The sequence below is a fragment of the Pocillopora verrucosa genome, chromosome 3 (genome assembly GCF_036669915.1).
Source record: "Pocillopora verrucosa isolate sample1 chromosome 3, ASM3666991v2, whole genome shotgun sequence".
In the NCBI taxonomy this organism is placed as follows: domain Eukaryota; kingdom Metazoa; phylum Cnidaria; class Anthozoa; order Scleractinia; family Pocilloporidae; genus Pocillopora; species Pocillopora verrucosa.
Window position 1 is genome coordinate 18,100,514 of NC_089314.1, and position 21,325 is coordinate 18,121,838.

Below are 21,325 nucleotides of genomic sequence, written 5' to 3' on the forward strand. Positions count from 1 at the left end.
TGCATTTCTCAACTTGATATTTATCCATTCACATCATTTATTAGCCTTGAAAGGAAATTGCAACCAAAATCTTGCTTCCAAGAAATCGGTTTAAGTTGTATTTCACAGAATGCACCTCAGATTAAGGTCAATAACACTGGCTCTTCCAATCTATACCTGTTCTATACTCTACTTATTCATGTCTTGAGCAAGTCAGAACAAAAAAGTGTGAATTTAAGAAACCTTTTATAAAAGCTGTTATGAAGTGGAATGACACATATCACAGCATGGTGAATCAGTACTTGTGTCAAAATAAAAATAGGAGGAACTTACTTGACAAGACCACTTATGAGCCTTTGCGTGCATGACAGACAGGGCTGGCTTCATGGTCATCTCAGGGCCACCTATTTTCCCTGCCCACTTCCAATATTTACAGACAATGTCCTCCCAGAAATATTTCACACCAGCAGGCAACATTTTCTTCGACTGCAGATAATGGCCATAGCCATAAATCTCTCCTTGATACATGTTAACTGCCCACTGCGCAAGCCCATTATGACAATCAGCTATTTCAAGTCCTTTCCCATCAACCTTTGCTCTTCTCCTAGGGGCGTTTTGTGCTGCCTTTCAGTGTGATTCGTGGCACATACTATCATCCACATTCTAAAAGAATAGATGATCCATTTGAACTACCTCAGTTAAAATAATTATTAAACGTAGTTCACTAAATCAGATAGGATCATGCATCAAAGGTTTACATAATTGTTGTGTGCAACATGTGGGTGGTACAAACTGTATTTCTTGTAACACTTCAAACAGCCCTTTCACTGCACAGTTAAGTGGTGTTTTATTGAATCAATCGTTTTAGGTTGGAAAGGTTAGATGACAATTTAGCGGTCTATAGGGATAAAACCGTTTGCACTTGGTTTGGTTGATCAACTTTCATCTAGGTTGAAACAGTTGATTTGGAAGAAGTTTTGAAGAAGAGATTTTGGAACTATTTCAGTTGACACAGCTGATCAATATACAACAATCCTTTCAAACAAATCAACCAGAGATGGTTGATTCCAATAGAATGCCACCTAGCAGTTTTAAGACATTTCAGCAACTTTTAACCAAATCAAAGCAAACCAGTTGTGATCCTATTAAAGCATGTCCTTAATCTTTTAAAGAAATATTAAGGGGAAAATCATTACTGAACATTTTAAAGTTAAGTACTTGTATGTAGGTGCCCTAAAGGTCAACATTTATCTCTATTGTAACATATACTACACCCCTTCCAATCTGGTTATATACAAGCTACTGCCCAAGTTAGAGAACATTGGTAGCTCAGAGCGTGGCGACTTGGCATAGACGTTCTTGATGTGGCAATCAACATCAGATTTTGTTGCAATGAAGGTACTGCCGTAGTAACAAGGTCTCTTTGCCATCAACATGACGTGAATGTTGGTATAATGCACATGCAGGGCATTCCATCCAGGAAAGTCCTTGGGCACTCTGCACTTCATAATTACTAAATTTCCATTCTTTAAACGAGCGACTAAATGTGCTGGCAGTGATTGTTGAAGCCTATGGAAGTTCAGAATAATATTAAAAAAAGAATAACTTTTATTGACAGTGACATATTTACAAGTTGAGTATAATCCATTGTGTACACATAGAGTCCTAAAGTGTGACGTCACGTTGCCATGGGGCTAAAATTTCTGTTCTAAACAATCGAGCGCGTCCTACTGATAACCTATGCGTTGCTGAGGTCAAGTGTGTAATCATCGCTTGGAACGGTTCAAAGAAGCTTAGAATAAGGTTCAGTTACATTGTTATTAACGCTGTAGGTCATAGAAATCTAAAACTGAGAAACGAAGGCGATCGAAACGATTAAAATGGTGCACTGCTTTGCGCCTGATTGCAACCATCACTCGGAAAGTCACACGTGTAGCTTCTTCGGATTCCCTAGCAAGGAAAAAAAGCTGAAGGAATATAGAAGATGGATTCACCTACTGAGGTTAGTAAGAGTTTTATTTCAATACTTTTTCTGTCCAGGAGAAAAGTATGCTTACGCAATTTATTGCGGTTGTGGAGTCGCCATCTTTGTTATGAAACTGATTAAGCTTATATAAATCTTACTGATTTTTAGACTCCTTTTTCTTGTACTCCAACTTCAAAATCGGTTCCCTAGAAGCCACGAGCCAACATTTGACTCAATGACGGAAATCAGTTGTGAGAGCTTTTGGTGTGGTTGTTGATACTTAATGGTCACCCTGCAGTGTTAAAACAGGCAGATAGAGAACTGTCTTCTTAATTAGAAATTTTTATAAGATAGAAGCTGCAAGATAAAAAAATCCTCTGCTAATAGCACAGTAATCAGAAAGAATTATAAAGCTGAAATTATCCTTTTTGCTATAGGAGAGAAGACAGAGAGCCAGGAAAACATTCCAGAGTCTGTAGTTGCCATTTCAGAGAAGGAAAAAAAAGTAATGGTCCCGAGATTTTCAAGAGGAACCAAGACAAACTTTTCCCAGCAGAAGAAGCAAAGCCAAAAAAGAAAAAAATCGAATCACAACAGACCCTACAAGAAATGATAGAAGCTGCAAGGAAGAAAGAAGAACTTGAACAAGGCACCTCTGGCAGCGTGGAGAGACTTGAATCAACAAGAAAAGAAGTTATACTGGAAGCAGAGTTGGAGCAGGCAAAAAGGGAAATGATTGATCAAAGAGAAAAAAATTACTATGTGCAAAAACATTACACAGTTTCGAAAATGAGTGAGGAGGTTTTGAAGATGGAAACTGGGCTGCCAACAAAGGAAGTTTTTCAAATTGTTGTCAACTATGCAGCTAGGTTTAAACAATCCATCAATTACTTTGCTGGCTGGAGAGTGCAATCAATCAGTTTTGAAGAACAAATATTTATAACATTAATGAAAGTCAGACAGAATTACACAAATCTTCACCTTGCACAGTTATTCAATTGCATTGTATCTACAATAGCAAATATTGTAACAACTTTCATTCATGTCTTACACTCAATTCTATTTATTGACCTCATGGCATCCATCCCATCTAGGGATAAGAACAAGCTGTGTGCCCCATCATCTTTTAGTCAGTTTGGTTCATGTAGAGTAGTGATAGATTGTACAGACATAGAGATTGCCACACCTGGGCTTATGAGCCAGCAGAATGCTACGTATTCAAATTATAGGGGAATGCATTCCTTCAAGGTTATTGTGGGTGTAGCGCCAAATGGTGTTATTACTTATGTCAGCAAACTTTATCCAGGGTCAATATCTGACAAAGCAATTGTGCAGAAATCAGGATTTTTAAATCACCTTACTGCTGGAGATATGGTCTTAGCTGACAAAGGTTTTGTTATACAGGATCTTGTACCAAATGGTGTTTCAGTAAATATACCACCTTTTTTAAACAATGGTACATTCACTGAGAGTGAAGCAAGGGCAACAAAAGTTATAGCAAAATGCAGAATTCATGTTGAGAGGGCAAATGCTAGGCTCAAAGATTTCAAGATTTTATCTTTTATTCCCTCATATTTACGTTGTCATGCAGATATAATATTTCAACTCTGTGCTTCACTTGTTAATCTGCAGTTTCCACTGATCAAAGAGGGCTGTGAAGGATATGAATTTGATTAATGAACTAATTATTTTTCATATAAGGAAAATTGAATACTTTGTAAAATACATGTTGATCTGTTTGTTTTATTCAAAAAGTAAATCTGCTATCATTGTTGAATTTATGGATGCATGTATAATTTCAGCCCAACAACAGTTCACTACAACAGAGCAGTACAGCTCAACTGTGAAACAATGAAGTGCAAAAACTGTAACTGTTTCTAAAGTTAGTTTGAGTAAACCAGGAGAGCCCTGTTGGGATTTGAAGATCTGTGTTCCTAAAGTTACTAGAGTGAACTTAAAAGTACACCTGAGCTCCCAATACCCTCCATCTGAAAAGCCTCCCTATCTCAAGAAATTCCACAACAACATGCCATCAGTGAAGACTAAACACCAAAGGGCTCCTAATGATTCCTGAAAATTATTATTTCTTAAAAAATAATTACATGCAGTAATAGATCTGGAAACCTATAATTGTCCCTCTACAACCTTTGGGAAGAGGTGTTCAAAATAAAACTGAGTAAGCTTAGAAATGTTTCCACTCCAGCCTTCATCCTTTGCTATTTTCAAAACAACTACATCTTTAGATGTCCACACAACAAAATAGCAAAGCTTCCTTTGAGCAAAATGTATCTCCCCTTGGACCTGATGCCAGTAGACATGTTCTTCCTTTAAAGCATACTGACCACTTTCAGTTTTTTTCAAGCAGAAATTGGGGGAGATATTCACTGCCTCTTCCATTGTCATATTCCTTTCGGTGTAGGGACACTTGACCTCCAAAACAGAGTCTTCATCCACAATTCCATCTGGGGAAGCACCAAGAATCCCAGAGCCATCCAGCCATAACCCAGTTTCCTGTACAGTTTTTGCAGTTAAATTGGTAAATGCCTTAATCGCTTCTGCCTCGTTGTTTACCCCCCATTGTACTGCCTTAACTCTTGATATGTCATACTCTCCAAGGAGCCGTTTGAGAAGTGAAGGGGTCACTCTTTTGGCATGCAGAACGGATCCAAAATTGCTTGCTGTAAGCCGTCCCCTCCTTGCAAGATGCCAGGTTGGGTTGTCTCGTTGGCCTACAGTTATCTGACTGACTAACAGGATATCTGCTTCTGTGAGTTTGGCTTTCCGAACCAAACAGTCCAATTGTTGCTGTGTACCTCTTGTTTGGATAAACTCCTCTGAGTAGATGATTTCCTCAATTGTTGGCACAGGCAATTTGGCTTGGGGAGCAGGCTCTGGGCACATGAGCCAGCAAAGACCAGTGAACCTCCCATATGCCTTTAAGCTTCCATATAGTGCCTGACGATCTTCTGTGTTGGGAGATCGAGTAATCGCCACATAATTCTTTGGCAGAGGGAACAGTTCTTCGACTGCCTGTAAAGACAGGGAGGTATTAGACTTCTTTTTCCTCCACTGACATTCAATATCTGTGCGGCTTAAGTTGTGAATCCCATTTATAAAAAGAGCCGCCGCGTGACTGCATTTGAATTTTCCCTTTGGACATTCACACTCCGTGGATTTTATGTTGAAGTGGTCATCCAGGTAAATCTAAGTGGTAATTAAGATAAAAGTTCAAACAAGGTGAACTCATAAATGTCTTGGTAACACTATTTCATATGAATCATAATCTGTACGATTTAAGCCTCAGCCTGGCTTTTTTGATGAGGGAAATCGACAAGATCGAAAATATATATTTCTAAATTGGGGGAGTAGATAACAAGAAGGTACTTAAAAGATATTTAAAAATATTCCTTAGGCTTCTTAATGCGATTGGTGGCTCTAAACTCACCGTGACTCGATAGACCTTTTTCTTCATACTTGCTTGAACCTCACCGCGTAAAATACCCTGATGGTAAGAAAATGACTCAATGTGTTCAGATCTGTAATGATTTTCTCCTCGTTCGATTGACTTCTTTTCTTCAGCGAAGAAAGATATCAGTGCAGCGATTGAAAGCGACGCCATTTTGGCTCTGAGCACGTTTGTTTAGAACAGAAAATTCTGCTCCCATGGTAACGTGACGTAACGGCTTTAGAACTCTATGTAGGAGAGTATTTAAACAGTGAAATTTATAAGTTCAAGAACTGACCCTTCCTTTGGCTTGAGAAAAATCTCCCAAGGCTTTCAAAAAAGAGACCTCAGAAGTGCCAGGGAGTCGCTTTTGAAGAAAGTCCCACTGCCTGAACAGATTTTGGTCAAACAGGTAGTTCAGGTCTTTGGGACTACCTGGCCAGTACCCTGCTGCAATAATATTTTTGAGGGACCACTGATTTATCTTGTGACCACAGAAGTTGCAGACAGTAAAGTAGTCATTAAAGTCGAAACGACCTGACAATAAAAAGAATACAACAATTTTATTTTTACCAAGAACACACATCAGATTAATTAGCCAAATGCCAATTTATATTGTTACACTATATATACATATATAATATAAATATATATATATATATGTATGTATGTTTGTATGTTTGTATGTTTGTATGTTTGTATGTTTGTATGTTTGTATATTTGTATGTTTGTTACAAAGTCGAGACCAGTTTTTTTTTGCTTGAGGTGAACAGGCAAGTTCCCTGGAAGGATATGCAATGCCTGAGAAACTGAAGTCTGATCCACCCCATGGCTAGAGCAAAATTCTCAAGGAATGGATTCACACTCAGACGGTTCACCAGTATGTCAACTTCACCTGGGAATTGAACCCCGTCTCCAAAAATGTAAAAAACACATATAAATATATCAGGAATAAAAACCATAGTTGTTTAGCTTTAGTTATGCATATGTATGACAAGTGCAGTCTGAATGAGACACGAATAACCATTTTCTGGTAATATGTTACCTTTCTGATTAACTAAAATAATGGATCCAGGTAAAGGAGAAAGTGTCAGAGTGTCTCTTTGCCGACACTGTGGACAAACTTCTGACAAATAATGATTAAAGAAGAGATTTTTCCTGAAAAATAACATAAATACATGTATCTTATCACAATCTAAACTCTTTGCCCAATCCAACAAATTGTTATATGATTGTACATGTAGGGTAACATGAAAACGACTAGAAACTGGGTAGGCTGGAAATACGTTAATTTACAGTAATTTAACACAAATATACAACTTTGAGAGATTTGGAAATAAACTGAAGGTCTCAGTTAAAAACTTTAAAGACCAAACTGGGAACTTACTTGGTAAATTCAGCACCAGCCAATAGACACAGTGGAAGTTTGTGATAGTGCAATACGTGTGAATTTACATGACAAATTAATAGCTTACTTGTTTGTTCCAACTTTCCATCCTCATTCATTATAAATGTTGGGGGTATGTGCCTAAAAAAACCATCAATTAAAGCCTCCCTGTCATGAAAAAGATGCTCTTCATGAATGTTGGCATCACATTTAGGGCACATCCTCCTCCCAATGCACTCATCACATCGCAGCAAACATGGAGCTTTGTTACAAATGTCACACAACTCTACAATAGGATTCTGGGAAAGAAGAATGGCTTCAAAAATTGATGATCGTGAAGCTCCCCAATTTTCATTCAGATTTTCCATTCTGCTTTCCCATGTGGTATCATCCATAGACTGAAATGAATGCAGAACAGCCTGGCATTTAGCTAAGATCCCTTCAAGGGATTGATCAGTGTGATTATAAAAAAATATGACATAATAACTTTGACAACAGTTTCTGATGCCACCATATGCCAAAAATGAAGTTTTGCAAATTGTGCAAGTTTTATACAGACATGATATAAGTCATATATATGGTTATTGAACAAGCATGAGGTCAAGATGGCTATATATTGTTAGTACAAGTTCATTCTTTTTCTATTTATGCACCAAGGAGTCAAGGTCTACAAAAACGCTCACAAAAGAAGCCTCTATCCATCCTAATCTTCACGGAACAAGCTAGTCAATAACAGGGTTTTCAACTATTTTGTAAAGTAGCGGACATCTGAAAGCACTGGATGTGAATGTTTTCTTGGCGCCGTAAGGCGCCTTGCGAGCGCCAAAGGCGCAAGCACCTAGGGGGGTCTGGGGGCATGCTCCCCCAGGAAATTTTTAAAATAGAATACTCAGAAACATCATTTCCAGCGTTTCTGGAACCAAGGAAACAGTTTCCTAGGCAATGCTGGCGCTCACTAAAATTCTCTTAAAAAAGTAAATTACTGAATGAAAATGGTCAGTTGGTAGGGGGGAGGGGGAGGGAGAATGGGAACAACAAATTTAATTGGCTTATCATCGCGAATTTATTTGATTTTCAAAAAAGATGTTTGGTAACTTGGGTTACAAAAAAAAAAAAAAAAAAAAAAACTTGGGTTGTAGTACATTAATCAAGAGTGTAGGCTATTCATCAAGGTCCGAGCCAAAAGCTGAATCATCACTGTCTGTGTCACAGTCCACCTCGCATAGCCCAAGAGCAGCTGTGGCTATTTCTACCTCCTGTGAGAGAAAGAAATGAATAGCAACTGAGTAAGCACTCAGATATTTTAAGTTTTAGCAGCAGCTTGGTTCAGTTAAAACACTTATGAAGCTTGCAATAAAGCGATTAGGTAATGACTCAACGTGAATAGCTTTAGTCATGTAACGGACCTCTTCAGTGCGAGCATCAGCATCAACCTCGTGGTCTTCAATTTCATCTACAGCCTCTTGACTTTGATTGCCACTCAGCCTCTCTCCTTCTGAAGCACGTGTTTCACTGACTGACTCAACTACAGGCACCTGTAAAATTTAAACCGTATTGTTGTGAGCATATGACCATACAATACACTGCATCACTATTCAGAAAAAAATGTACCGTTATGTTACAAGGTTGTGTCAAAATAATGAGTACCTTGCTTTCCTTTGGTGAACGAGGCTTACGTCTGTTCTTTGCAGACAACCAGATTTCTGCCGCCCTTTGGACTATGTCAGTACACTCCTCTGTCCCAAATGATGGGCCATTGATGCTCACATGCATAAGTGCATTTAGCATGTCATCAGTGAGTCGACTTCTCATTCTTGTTTTGATGCGTTTAATAGCACATCCACCTCTTTCAGGCCAACAATTGCTATGGTTTATCGTCCATGCAGCTTCTGCCACCAGAAGAAGTTCTGAATAGGTATCCTGGTGGGTCTTGCGCCGCGCAAGCAACCTTTGTAAGGTCCAGTCTGTTGTGGTGAGAATGTTGGTATCTTCAGGGCTTCTGTCATTTGGCTGCAACAGAGTTTGCGGCACTTGTTTCTTCCAAGCAACCATTTCAAACTTGAAATTCTCACATTGTGCGAGTAATTTTGCAGACTTCATTTTCTTTTCCTCTTCTTCTTTTGTTCCATAGAAGTGGTTACTGATGATTTTTATCTCTGCCTGGCCATAGTCTTCAAATCCTGGGTCACTTTCATTTGGAAGATCAGCGATATCGAAGATGGAAAAGGCGCTAACTTGGGGTAAAGTGGGTTCAAAGCGATTGTTGGTATTGTCTTGCAGGGCCACAATGTAGTGGTTCATGAGAGAACACAGCTCTTGCATCTTGTTGTCAGGAAGCGTTAAACCACAACGGTGAAGCCTTCCATTCTGAGCAAGGTCGTTCTGCAGCTTTTTCAAACATTCCTTGTCCTCTTTAAGCCTGTTTAGTTTTGCATGTGTGGTCTTGATTGCAGGAAGCAGGTGTTAGAAGTTTACGTTTCCTCGTTGAAAATGCTTGCTTAATTGTGATAATACTGGCAAGACATCGTGGACGATGTTAATGGTGCCGATGAATTTTACCTTTTTCATTCTTTTCAGAAGACCATCCGCTGCTGATCCTGTTGGTTCAGTTTTAAGCTGCTCCAGCGTTTTGATTATTGCGCAGAAATCAGTAAATACCGCCTCTACCGATTTATCTAACGACAACCAGCATGTACGACAAGCCTTCTTCAGCTTTTTTGCTACCTGCTTCCTCCCAGCCGAATTTAGTGTAAGATTCTTTGTGCTCTCTTGCACTTTAAGATATGTTGCAGTGCGCTTTGCAGAATTCTCGAATAGCTTCCACAACTGGTGTAACTGTAGTTCACTGTGGCCAATGTAGTCAAGGGTATCTGCAGAGCTAGCACAAGCAAGAACAAGTTTGAGTGCTAAGCAGTGGAAAGACAGGATCAATGGGTTCTCATCTTTTAGAAGCTTTGCCACCCCGTTTCTGGCCCCAGTCATAACAGACGCACCGTCAGAGACAAAGCTGCGCATGGTTTGTACCTCTAACCCAACGGATTGCAACTGTTTGAGGAGTACTTTTTTTATGTGTGGCGCATCTGCCGAGTTGTTGCCTTTCGGTGTGTTTGACATTGCAAGGAAACTGGTGGTGGTGGTACAGCTTTGACTGTCATAATACTGGATAAAAGTTACAAGCTGCTGCATCAAAGAGATGTTGGTGACCTCATCAGTGAGGATGCCATAAACGCCATTACCAATCTTTTCTTTAATCTTTTCTTTGAAAACCTGTGCATGAGTTAAAAACAGCTCTCTTTCAATTCCCCTGGATGAGTAGGGGAACTGACGTTTCAGATCAACTCCAGCAATCTTCTTTATCATCTCAAGAACCAAGGACAACTTTCTGTTTGGCAACTCTTCCTTAGCTAGCCAATAAACAACTTCGAAAATTTTCTTGCGCTCTTTTCCCTTGTTCTTTTCCTTGTCATCTAATTGCTTCTGAAACTCTGATCCTCGCTGCAGCATCTCTAATTGTATGGCTAGTTTGTGTTGAGGAGAATCAGCATGTACTCTGATTGTCTCAGGCTTGAATCTTATTGCTGGGATTTCGTTAAAGTATTTCGTTTTGTTTTTGGCATTGTGAGTGTCATGTTTTTCACAAAGAAGGCAAAACATACCCTCATTTGCTTGAAAAACAAGCCACCATATCTCCGTTTCAGGATCATATGCTTCTGGTCTACTAAGCATAGAATGCTGGAATTTTGAAACCTTTTCAGTTGGGGATTTGACACTATATACAAGTTCACAGGTGTGTTTAATACAACACAGGTTTTGCTGGTGCACATATATGTCAGGGAAAGTGTTGTTCAACATAATTGTCTCCCTCTCTTTACCGCAAGAAGATTGAGAAGGTCCTTTACTTGCTTGAGGACTCTTTTGGAAAGCAGTATTTGAAGAGGAACAATTTGACTTTTCACTCTCATTACTACTTGCAGGCATTGGATCACAGTTTGTTGCCTCGGACAGGCTTTCTTCATCTATGGTTGCTTGCGTTAGAATTTCCCCTAAAGACACCAATATTTTTGTCAATTCATTTCTACTGAATGATCACTGTTGTCTGTGTTCAAAGTTGACATTATCAAGGATTTTATGAACCAGCGTCTGCCGATCATAAAATCGACATCCATGAATTAAATCCTTTTGTGCGTGAAACTAGGCGAGTAAGTTTAGTTCCGGTTTCCAGTTTGGGTTAAGTCTTTGTTTGACCCAAGTGACCGCCGAAGCGAAGTATCATCGGGCCGTGAGAAAAAACCTCTGGTACCCAGGGTATCACTTTTGAGATCGCCTGTGTTATTTTTTTCTTTTGTCTTAAGACAAAATCTTTCAGTTTCTTCTATTTCAAATTCCAAGTCGTATTGATTGTTGGATAAGGGAAATATAAACTTATCCTTGTAAATAGTGACCTCATTAGCAAAGGGCAGCCGTGAGACATTGTTTTGTTTTCTTCAGTCAGGGGAAAATTACCATTTTTACTGCTCACAGCGCGGTACAGTGAAACACTCATTGAGAATAATCATGCCCTTCAACTTACCTTGTTTTCTCTTGGCCATCGGGATGAAAAACTCGCTTATCCTCTTCATTCTTTCAACAGTTTGACTAAAACCCGGCGCACACTAGAGCTATCAGCTGAGCTGAGCGTCTCTCGTGGCTGTTGGCGTAAGCTGTTTCCTCAAGTGTGCGGTGTCATGTTCTGCGATTTTTGTCATGCGTGCCATGAGCTCAGAATATTCAACATGTTGAATAATTTCGTGCACGAGTGAACATTGACTCACAGTGTGCATGCATTTTGAGCTATCAGCTCAGGAATCAATGTGAATGTGCATGCGTCCTTGCCATGTTTTATTGAAGTCAAGATGGCGGCAAACAACTCGATAGTTGCTGATGCAGTGCTGGAAGATAAATTAGCTGATTTATGGCCCGATTATCCTTGTCTTTACGACGTTCGGTGTCCAGAATTTAAGAATTGGGAGTTACGAGATAAAGCGTTTCAAGAACTGGCCGAAAAACTTGGAACAACATGTAAGATAATTCAAAATTTTATTAGTGTAAAAAATACCAATATTTGGGGCCGTTTTGACCGAACAGCAATTCAATTATTCATTCTAGGTGAGTGGGTCAAAGCTAAAATCAGGGCCCTGAGAAACAGCTTCAGCAAAGCGAAGAAGCCCCCAGCTAGTGGAAGTGCAAGAAAAAACCCAACAAAGCGCACTCACTGGCTACTTGAAAAACTCCAGTTGCTAACACCTCATGTGGTAACTCGGGCTTCAATTTCAAATATTGATTTTGTAAGTAAATGCATTAAAGAAATAGGCATTTACAGTTTACATATATATATATATATATATAAAGAGTAAGAGAGTATAAAATTCATAGTGTAGTTAATAATAGTGTAATTGTTACAGAAAATATATACATGTTTGTGTAAGCAATATGGCTAAGCAACCATACTGGCATCCTTTGTCGCATTGTGGAGGGTGGTTGGTTGTATATTGGTCAAAACTTGGTCGTTCCTCCAGGTCCCTCTTACCAATGTATGATCTGTGTTTTCAAGGTCTGCAGCTGATGTGTAACTTGCTTTGTTTTTTTCAACCATTAAATTGTGCAAGCAACAAGCTGCAAAAATTATGTCCGTGACTTTGTCAGGTGATAGTTTAATTGTTGTTAAGAATACCCTCCACCTATGAGCTAAAATGCCAAAGGCAATTTCAACAACTCTTCGTGCTCTGGAAAATCTGTAATTGAATATGGGCTTCTCTTTCTCCAAATTCCGATAAGGGTATGGCTTCATTAAACGGATATTTAAGGGAAAGGCATCATCCCCAACAATATGATATGATATCTTTGTTGATATCCCTTGTAATGCAACTGCATCTGGGAGATCTAAAGAGTTTGTTCTTAGTGCTTTATTCAATGCAGAATCAGCAAAAACCCCAGCATCACCTGCTCTGCCAGCTGCTCCAACATCAATATAAATAAATTTATAATTTGCATCAACCATGGCAAATAAAATCACACTAAAAAAGTGCTTATAGTTGAAGAACTCAGAGCCTGTATCAGCTGGTTGTTGAATAGCAATGTGCTTCCCATCAATGGCTCCTAAACAGCATGGATAATTCCACTTCATATTAAATTCTAATGCAATTTGTAGCCAATCTTCTTTATTGTTCGGGGTCTAGAAAATAAAATATTTGTTTAATTTTGAGGATTTCCATGGCAGTTGTAGTACTCCATCCTCAGAGATAAGTTTTGAAGAAAATGATGAGGGTGAAGATGATGATTTCCCTGACCAATTCATTATATAATAATAATAAATAAGATCTTTTGACAGGGAGCCCACGTCACAAAGTGTGGTTTTCAGTGAGGCCCTGCATAAATCTAACGTAAGGATAACAGAAAATATAAATATGGTTATCAAGAATAGGATAAAAGGGTATAATCAATAGAAGAGACTACATGTTTTTAACAAGACGTCTAAAAACTGAAAAATCGGAAATGTTCCTAATGCCGTCTGGGAGAGCGTTCCAGTCATCTACTGCATGACAAACAAACCGATGCTGACCTCATGTACGCTTTGATTGTGGTTTACAAATGTTGTTATTAAAACGAGTGTTATAATCATGTATATCTTTAAAATGATTAAAATTAAAATTCCAATCAATTAGTCCATTCAAGGACTTAAAAACCAAAAATAGACGATGTGATCTTCGCCTTTTTTCCAATGTATCCCAACCAAGTAGATCAAGAGCTTCTGTTGCTGATGAATGCTTTGGCATATCTAAAATTAATTTAGCTGCTTTATTCTGGAGTAATTGGATCTTGTTCATCAGAGTGGTGTTGGATTTATCCCCCCAAGTCACATCTGCATAATCAAGGATTGGCAGCACCATGGCTTTTACAAAGAGTTCCCTTGTATTTCTTGGCAGAAGATGTTTTATTCTCTGTAAAACGCCAAGCCTCTGAGACACTTTGGTCTTAATGTAATCCACATGATCAGTCCAAGACAGATTCTCATTGATAATTACGCCCAGATACTTGAACGAATTGACTCTGTCTAACTCCTTCTCCTTGATTATTAATGTGAATTCTTCTAAGGTGTTAAGTTTCCTTGGACCGCCAATGAGCATGAATTTAGACTTCGAGATATTTAGTGTAAGTTTATGCTCGTAGAGCCACTGAGCTAGCCTGTCTAGATCCTGATTCAACATGGTCTGTAGGTCACGGGCTGATTGAGAAGAGCAGTAGATAGCAGTGTCATCAGCGAATAAGGTGACCGTAGTGTTCCGAAGGACCTTGGGTAGATCGTTGATGTAAATGGCAAATAGTAATGGACCGAGAATAGATCCCTGAGGAACACCAACGGAAACCTTCCGCGCAGGAGAAGAGGCTTGACCAATCACAGTCTTCTGGTAACGAGAGGATAGGTAGGAATGGAACCACTCCAGATTCTTGCTGCGTAATCCTAGAGATTTGAGCTTCCCGAGTAAAATGACATGGTCAACGGTGTCGAAGGCCTTCTTCAGATCAATAAAAACTACACCATTTACTAAACCTTTATCCATATTACTTAGCACTTCATCGGTAAACTGCGTTAGAGCTAAAGCGGTAGATCTTGCACGTCTAAAGCCAAACTGGTTCACAGCAAGCAGATTGTTGGAGTCAAGGTAGCCGTAAAGTTGAGAATGAACAGCTCTCTCAATTACTTTACTGACCGTGGGCAGGACAGAAATGGGACGATAGTTATCTTTATCGGACTTATCACCTTCTTTGAAAAGAGCAGTCACTTTCGCACATTTCCAAGATGATGGGAATTGACCCTTCTCAAAAGAGAGGTTTATGATATCCCGCAGAGGTGAAGCAAGTACATTTGCTGCATCACGGAGTAAACGTGCACTAATGCTATCTAGTCCTACCGCTTTATTGGTTTTCATTAGGCGCAGCTGCTTTTCAACAAAGGCTGACGTCACATACTTGAGAGAGAACGATAAGGTAGGAACTGCATCGTACTGAGTCGGTTTTAAACCACGAAAGGCCTTTGCAAGGCTCTTGCCGATGCTTGAAAAGTGATTGTTTAGAGTTTCTGCAATGCCTTTGGGGTCAGTCTGCAATTTTCCATGACCAAAAACTGCATTAATTTCATTTTGGTTAGAGGGAAGTGTCTCTTTAATTGCTTTCCACATCTTGGAGCTGTCACCTTTAGCATCTTCTATCAGCCGACTATAATATTTCGATTTCAGCTTCTTTTCCTCGCTATTCGCACAGTTTCTCAATTTTCGGTACATTTGCCAGTGATACTGCGAGTTCTTACACTTCTGAGCCTGTTTCCAGTGGTAATCTCGATCACTCCGAATTTGGAGGAGTTTGTTCGTAACCCACGGTGTCTTTGTCCCCTTCACACGCTTTGATTTTATCGGAGCGTGGTCGTTTGCAATGCTATTGAAAAGACCTTCCCAGAGGAACACGGCATCATCAACATCATTAGCACTTTCGATTATGCTCCAAGGTAAGTTGCTGAGATCACGCAAGAATGCTTCTTTGTTGTAGCTTTTAAAACAACGATACTCGAGCAACTTTGGTGGAAGTTTCTTTACACCTCCCTTGATAGTACAGAACACAATGCTATGATCGCTGATGCTTGACTGCAGAACATCGGACTGCACGACCCTGTGAGTGTTGTTAACGAACATCAAGTCTATCGTGGTGCTAGAATTCTCAGTGACCCGAGTAGGTTTACAAATAATCTGAGAAAGACTGTGTTGTAATGCAAATTCATCAAGTTTACGGCGTATCTGATTCTTTGTGGAATAATCAATATTAAAGTCACCCACCAAAACAATATCGGAGTTTTCAGTGTCGATGTAATTTAGCGAATCAGCTAGATTTGAAATAAAACCATCGATGTTCCCATCATCAGGTCTGTAAGAACAACACAGTATCATTCGTTTGCATTTAGGTCTCTTGATTTCCACCCACAGACATTCAAAGTTATGCTTTATGAGATCAGACATAACGACAAAGGGGATTCCATCCCGGACGAAAATTAAAACTCCTCCACCACAACTTTTGGTCAAACACTGTCTATCCTTACGCACAAGCGAGTACCCTGGTATCGTGATCTCATTGTCCAAAATATTTGGAGCTAGCCAGGTTTCAGAAAGAGTCAAGATGTCGAAGGAGTGTTTGTGGACGAGTTCCTTTACATGATTGAGTTTGTTTACCAAACGATTAACGTTTAAATGAGCAATCTTGAAACCCCGTAACATGCGAACGTCAGAATGAAAATCGTTATTGTCTGACCGTTGCTGAGTAGTAGTATTGCAATAAGAGTCATCTAAACAGTCTATGCCAGGAAACAGACAAGTAAAACACATCCAGGTAGAAGATTCATTAGTTGCGAGAGAATAATATTCATCAACGCCCATGTTCAAGCATTTAGCATGGTGCCATTTGTCGCAACCGTCACACTGAATAGCTCTTTGGTTTGAGCGACATCCTTTAGAACAAATAGCACACGGATCTTTCACCGGACCGAGGTTGGAGCTCACATCCCCGGCTAAGAGCAGTAAGTACGAGGCAGAAAGACTGACGTTAGCCAAGTAAATCGAAGCTTGAAGTTTCCAAGATGGCGACGAGGCAATACGTGTTGAACGTCTTGGTAGACCAGAGTTTCATCCAGGAAAGCTGGCAGAGTTTAAATTAAGGGCCAGAAACAAGTTTTCATCATCAAAAAGCCTTTCGGGTACAGATGAGATGTTTAGAGATGTTGCAAATAACAATACTAGGACAGGAGACGCGCTACACCGAGAGAGCCAACCGATCGCCATTGTGATTTTGTCTTACATTCCAACCAGCCCAACCAATCAAACTGAGGAAAGTGGTGATCAGAGCACTGTAAGATCAACAAGTGAACCACTTAAAAAAAGAGCAATGTCCAGAAGGAAACAAGCTGAAGAAGAGTATCACTTAATCAAGAATCTGTCTCAGTCAATTGCAAACAAACATAAAACAAAACGAAATGATACAATTTATGAGGCTTTTGGGAATTATGTTGCCAAAGCTTTGTCCAAATTAGATAAAGTGGCAAGCAATTTGGCACAAAACAAGATCAATAATATTATTTTTCAAGCACAGGCTGGATTACTAACCCAGGAAATACAAACACCAACAGTGTTTCAACCCCAACCCCAGAGAAATTATTTCCACCCAATCATGCCTGGTACCTCACAAAGCCAACAACATCCAACTTATGGGCAAAATAGTGTGCCCTACAGAGAGGACCACTACTGAACAGGACAAGTAGTTGGCAAACTTTAATTACAAAGCTATAATATTGAGCAAAATACTTTTGTATAGTAATACTGTTTACTGATACTTATAATAAACGTTTAACTATGTTATAGCTATACAGTTTACAAAATTAAATTTTATACCTTTAAATATTTGTCTTTCATAACTTCATGCAAGGCTTGACATGTTTCTTCAACTATTCCTGATATTGTTCTTTCACCAATTCGGTATTGGAAAGAAAGACTTCTAAATGTTTCTCCTTAAAATAAGTTTTATAAAAATGCATTAATTAATGAAAAAGCTCTCTGTCCAAGTCTGTCAACTAATCATTACAATACAATAAAACTGGGAAGCAAATTGTAGACAAACCTGTAGCCAAAAAACGTAATGTCACGGACAATCGTTCAATGGGCTTTATCGAGCAACGTAGTTGAGTGTCTTTCTTTTCGATCAACGGGGATATCAACGCTAAAATTTCTTGAAATGAAGTTCTGTCTAGTTAGTGATATCGTCTGAATTTTTCTGGATCTTCATAATTCAATTTGTGAACAATATTTGCACATGCCCCTTGGGTTTGGTGGCGTGAAACCCAAGATTTTACCCACGTCTTTTGGTTAGCTGCTCTCAAGCGTCTTCGTCTTCGTCGCAGCATTAAAAGGGAAAGCAAAACCTCTTCATCCTCCGACGAGCTTGAATCTAGATTTTCACTGACATCGGCCATCTTGACTTCAATAAAACATGGCAAGGACGCATGCGCATTTGCATTGATTCCTGAGCTGATAGCTCTAAATGCGCGCACACTGTGAGTCAATGTTCACTCGTGCACGAAATTATTCAACATGTTGAATATTCTGAGCTCATGGCACGTGTGACAAAAATCGCAGAACATGACACCGCACACTTGAGGAAACAGCTTACGCCAAAAGCCATGAGTGACGCTCAGCTCAGCTGATAGCTCTAGTGTGCGCCGGGCTTAACACAAGTTGCATGTTTTACCTGGGGATTTCCCTCAAGACTTGGCCGAGCAGGAATGAGAACGAAATAGTCACTTCAATTCCGTTTAAATGAAGAGGGGAAACCAATAAAATATCCCGCCGCTCAATAAGCAAAGAAAAAAGAGTTATATGGCCGTTTTGAAGAATGTAATTGATTATTCTGTTATCCTCTAGTCAGTATGTTCATGATATGCCTTAGTAAGAAAAATATATTATACAGTAGTAAAAAAAAATTGCCAATATTGATCTCAAAGTACTGGACGTGGAATGGCGAACGACCGGACAAAATGTCTGGCCTCCAGCCTCAAATGAAAACCCTGCAATAAAGGTATTTTAATAGAAGACTTCCACAAGACTTCTACTTCCACTTTGGGGAAATTTGAATTGTAGGTAATCCCAAGAGGGCAAGATACTGTAGCATCATCTTGCCTGCTTGGGAAGTAATAAATCACAGTGGAGGATTGTGTTCATCTTGTCCAGTCATGGAGCTAGCCATATAATAAATTAAAACATTGTAATATACCTACAGTTGGTGTAAAATGCAGAAAACACATACTGCAAATCGCAGGCTACCAACTAATCCTAACAGAAAACCAACCCTTACCATAGTTAAATAGTTGGTTCGTATTTAGCACCCACCTTGTGTACTATTACTGGTGCCTTGCTCTGAAAACCATATTAGGTGTCTAATAACGACAACCTGATACATGTATTTGACTCTCTCTTAAGAACGAACGAAGTATAGAGAAACAAAAGGAACCATTCAAATTCAATGAGATGCAAATGATTGGCCCAATAATATAGCCTAGTTTTTTCTGAAATAATTATGCTTAATAAGTTTTTAATTTTGGAGCGAAACTGCCCCTAAAATGCTCAAATAAAGCTTAAGTAATGATTTTTCCTCACTAACATGCTCAAAAAGAGGCGAAGAATGTACAAAATTAAAGCTTACCAATGCGAAAAGACAATCAAACCTTCAAAATTGCTGTAAGTCGCTGATTTTGAAAACTCTGATGGCTTTTGAGAACGTGGACGATATTTGTGTTTGTTTATTCGATGCCCAGAGACTGAATCTCGATAAAACTCGAACTCTGATTCTCCTGCTTTCCTTTTCCGTGGCTTCTCCTGTTCTAAAAGGGCTTGTGCTTGTTCAATGAGTTCATCCAAACTCGCGTCTTCGTCTGCCATTTTAAATGAAGTATTGAGAATTCATACCCAGTCTACTTTGGACATCACGGTCATTTGCATTGAAGGATTATACTTCATTTGTGTGTATATGACAAATGAGGATTCTATTTCATTTGTGAAGGAGATTGTGTTGGCCATGGCACATGTCATTTGATGCAGGGCAGTCACAGCAAGTAGCATGTGATGCACATCCACACCACATACAAGTGTTTAGAGTGGGTATTTTCAGGGGTGGGGCCATTTAGGCTTGTTTCTGATGGGTGTGACTTTGTTGGCAGCCTCTTCCAGGTGTTGCTGGGTGATGGCAGAGTCAGTTTGAATGCTTGCCTCAAAATCACGAGCCTTAGAAATGACTTGAGTAAAAGTTAGAGAAGTTAAGTCTTCATGAGAGATAATGTCACCGCAGAAGCGTTGGAAAGAATCATTTATTCCAATAACAAAAATGTCTCTCTGCAATCTGTCATCTGCTGCTGAAGGGAAGTTGCATTTTTGGTGTTCCACATGCACAAGAGTATGCTATGCTTGGATAGACATTCCTGGCTCTTGCTTCAGGATACAGAGGAAATGGTGTGTACTTTACATTATTGGCTCCCTGCCAAGATAGAGTTGAGAGAGCTTGGTGAGGCATTGTGCTGGATTATGTTTGTCCTCCTCGGCGATTTGTGAGTTGATAGTGGTAGTGAGAACATCCCATTCCTCTTGTGGGAAAGAGCGACAAAGAGTGGCCATAGCTTTGGGACGTTTAGCAGCTATCCAGTAGTCCTTGCTGTTAAAAGGTTTTGCTGGATTTATGTAATCTTCCATTTCAAAGAAGTCTCTGAAATTAGCCACAAAGAATTTGAATACCCTATGGCAATCCGATGAGCTTGCATCAAAGATAGCTCTATCCATTCCCATTATGCACTGATGGCTGAACTGCTAAGAGAGGTTGAGATCAAGGAAAAATAGAGACAGGCACACAAAGCAAAGAATTGACAGGATTACTCGAGCCACACCATGAGGAATCCTTTGAAGTTGGAGTGATGCAATGAGGCGGAGAATGACAAACCTTGTCAACAAGGAGCAGTGTGACTCATGAATAAAGGTGTGAGTATCCTACTTCTGACACCATGTTATAGGTCGACAGCAGTCAAGATTGCTACTCAAATTTATTACATAAAGCAACATAGTTGAGTCACATGGGAGAAGCACTATAAAGCAAAGGATCATGGGAGAAACACATTACATCAAAGCATGATGGGAAACAAAGGGATGATTTTCCTCTGAATGGTTTGTGGAAAAAAAAACATGAAACCAAGGCTCAAAGGAAAGATCTCACTGCTGGCAACTGCAGCCAAGGTAAAGTGACTGAACCTTGTCTATGTAAGGCTGCTTCTGATGAACTGATGTGTTGGTAATGTCAATGTTGAAGAATGTACAAACATCCTATAAGATCCCCACATACATACATGTATGCATACATACATCCATACATACATATACCTTTTGGTGAGGCAGGTCTGTTTGTAGCAACCCAAAGGCTGGTGTGGACTTGCCATAAAGTTTCTTCAAAATGCTAAAATAAGCATTTTTTATAAGTTACATTCTTAAAACAATTAAAAGCAATGATGCCCAAAAATTATTAAAAATATGGGAAGACTTTTAATCAAACTAAACAGGCTTCTTTGTCAAATTGTATTTGATTTAATGCTCTAGAGGAAAGTTTAAGTTTTCCTTTAAAAATGCTGAAGGGATGTAGCATTTCTGATGAATTTTGGGATGGAATTCCACATGATAGGACCCCTATGTCTGACACTATTTTTTCCGAGTTCACTATGATATCAAACTTGGAAGAAGACATTCATTCAATTTTTTCACTATTATGAGTTCCAAGTAGGGCTGTAAATTGCTCTGGTAAGCTGTTGTTGTACTCCTGATACATTATCGAGGCCAGCCTGCGCGTATAGATAAATCAGCAGCTTCCATTTAGCAGTTTTAAGGACATCAGAATCAGGGGCTCCACTGGGTAGTTTATGGATTAGTTCAGTTGGTTGGGATCACTC

At 39.4% G+C, this 21,325-nt stretch overlaps 3 protein-coding genes across 4 annotated transcripts; 1 reads left to right on the top strand and 2 right to left on the bottom strand.

The window, feature by feature from the left end:
• Positions 1-1,793: 1,793 nt before the first annotated feature.
• On the top strand, positions 1,794-3,622 carry LOC131772798 (uncharacterized). The gene is made up of 2 exons (XM_059088753.2): positions 1,794-1,981; positions 2,383-3,622. The coding sequence occupies exons 1-2, from the start codon at positions 1,860-1,862 to the stop codon at positions 3,620-3,622; spliced, it is 1,362 nt and encodes a 453-aa protein (XP_058944736.2). The 5' UTR covers positions 1,794-1,859.
• A 386-nt stretch (positions 3,623-4,008) lies between these two features.
• On the bottom strand, positions 4,009-5,603 carry LOC131772799 (uncharacterized). 2 transcript variants are annotated; one of them, XM_066164668.1, is made up of 2 exons: positions 5,391-5,603; positions 4,009-4,975 (listed from the first exon to the last, which is right to left on the bottom strand). In XM_066164668.1, exons 1-2 carry the CDS (start codon positions 5,562-5,564, stop codon positions 4,070-4,072), a joined length of 1,080 nt encoding a protein of 359 aa, XP_066020765.1. In that variant the 5' UTR covers positions 5,565-5,603; the 3' UTR covers positions 4,009-4,069. The 2 variants fall into 2 exon arrangements, with proteins under 2 accessions (XP_066020765.1, XP_058944737.2); XM_059088754.2 differs by having other exon boundaries at positions 4,009-5,149.
• A 6,647-nt stretch (positions 5,604-12,250) lies between these two features.
• Positions 12,251-19,283, bottom strand: LOC136279619 (uncharacterized). Its single transcript, XM_066163560.1, has 4 exons — positions 19,070-19,283; positions 17,470-17,595; positions 17,244-17,359; positions 12,251-12,988 (listed from the first exon to the last, which is right to left on the bottom strand). The coding sequence occupies exons 1-4, from the start codon at positions 19,281-19,283 to the stop codon at positions 12,251-12,253; spliced, it is 1,194 nt and encodes a 397-aa protein (XP_066019657.1).
• Positions 19,284-21,325: the final 2,042 nt, after the last annotated feature.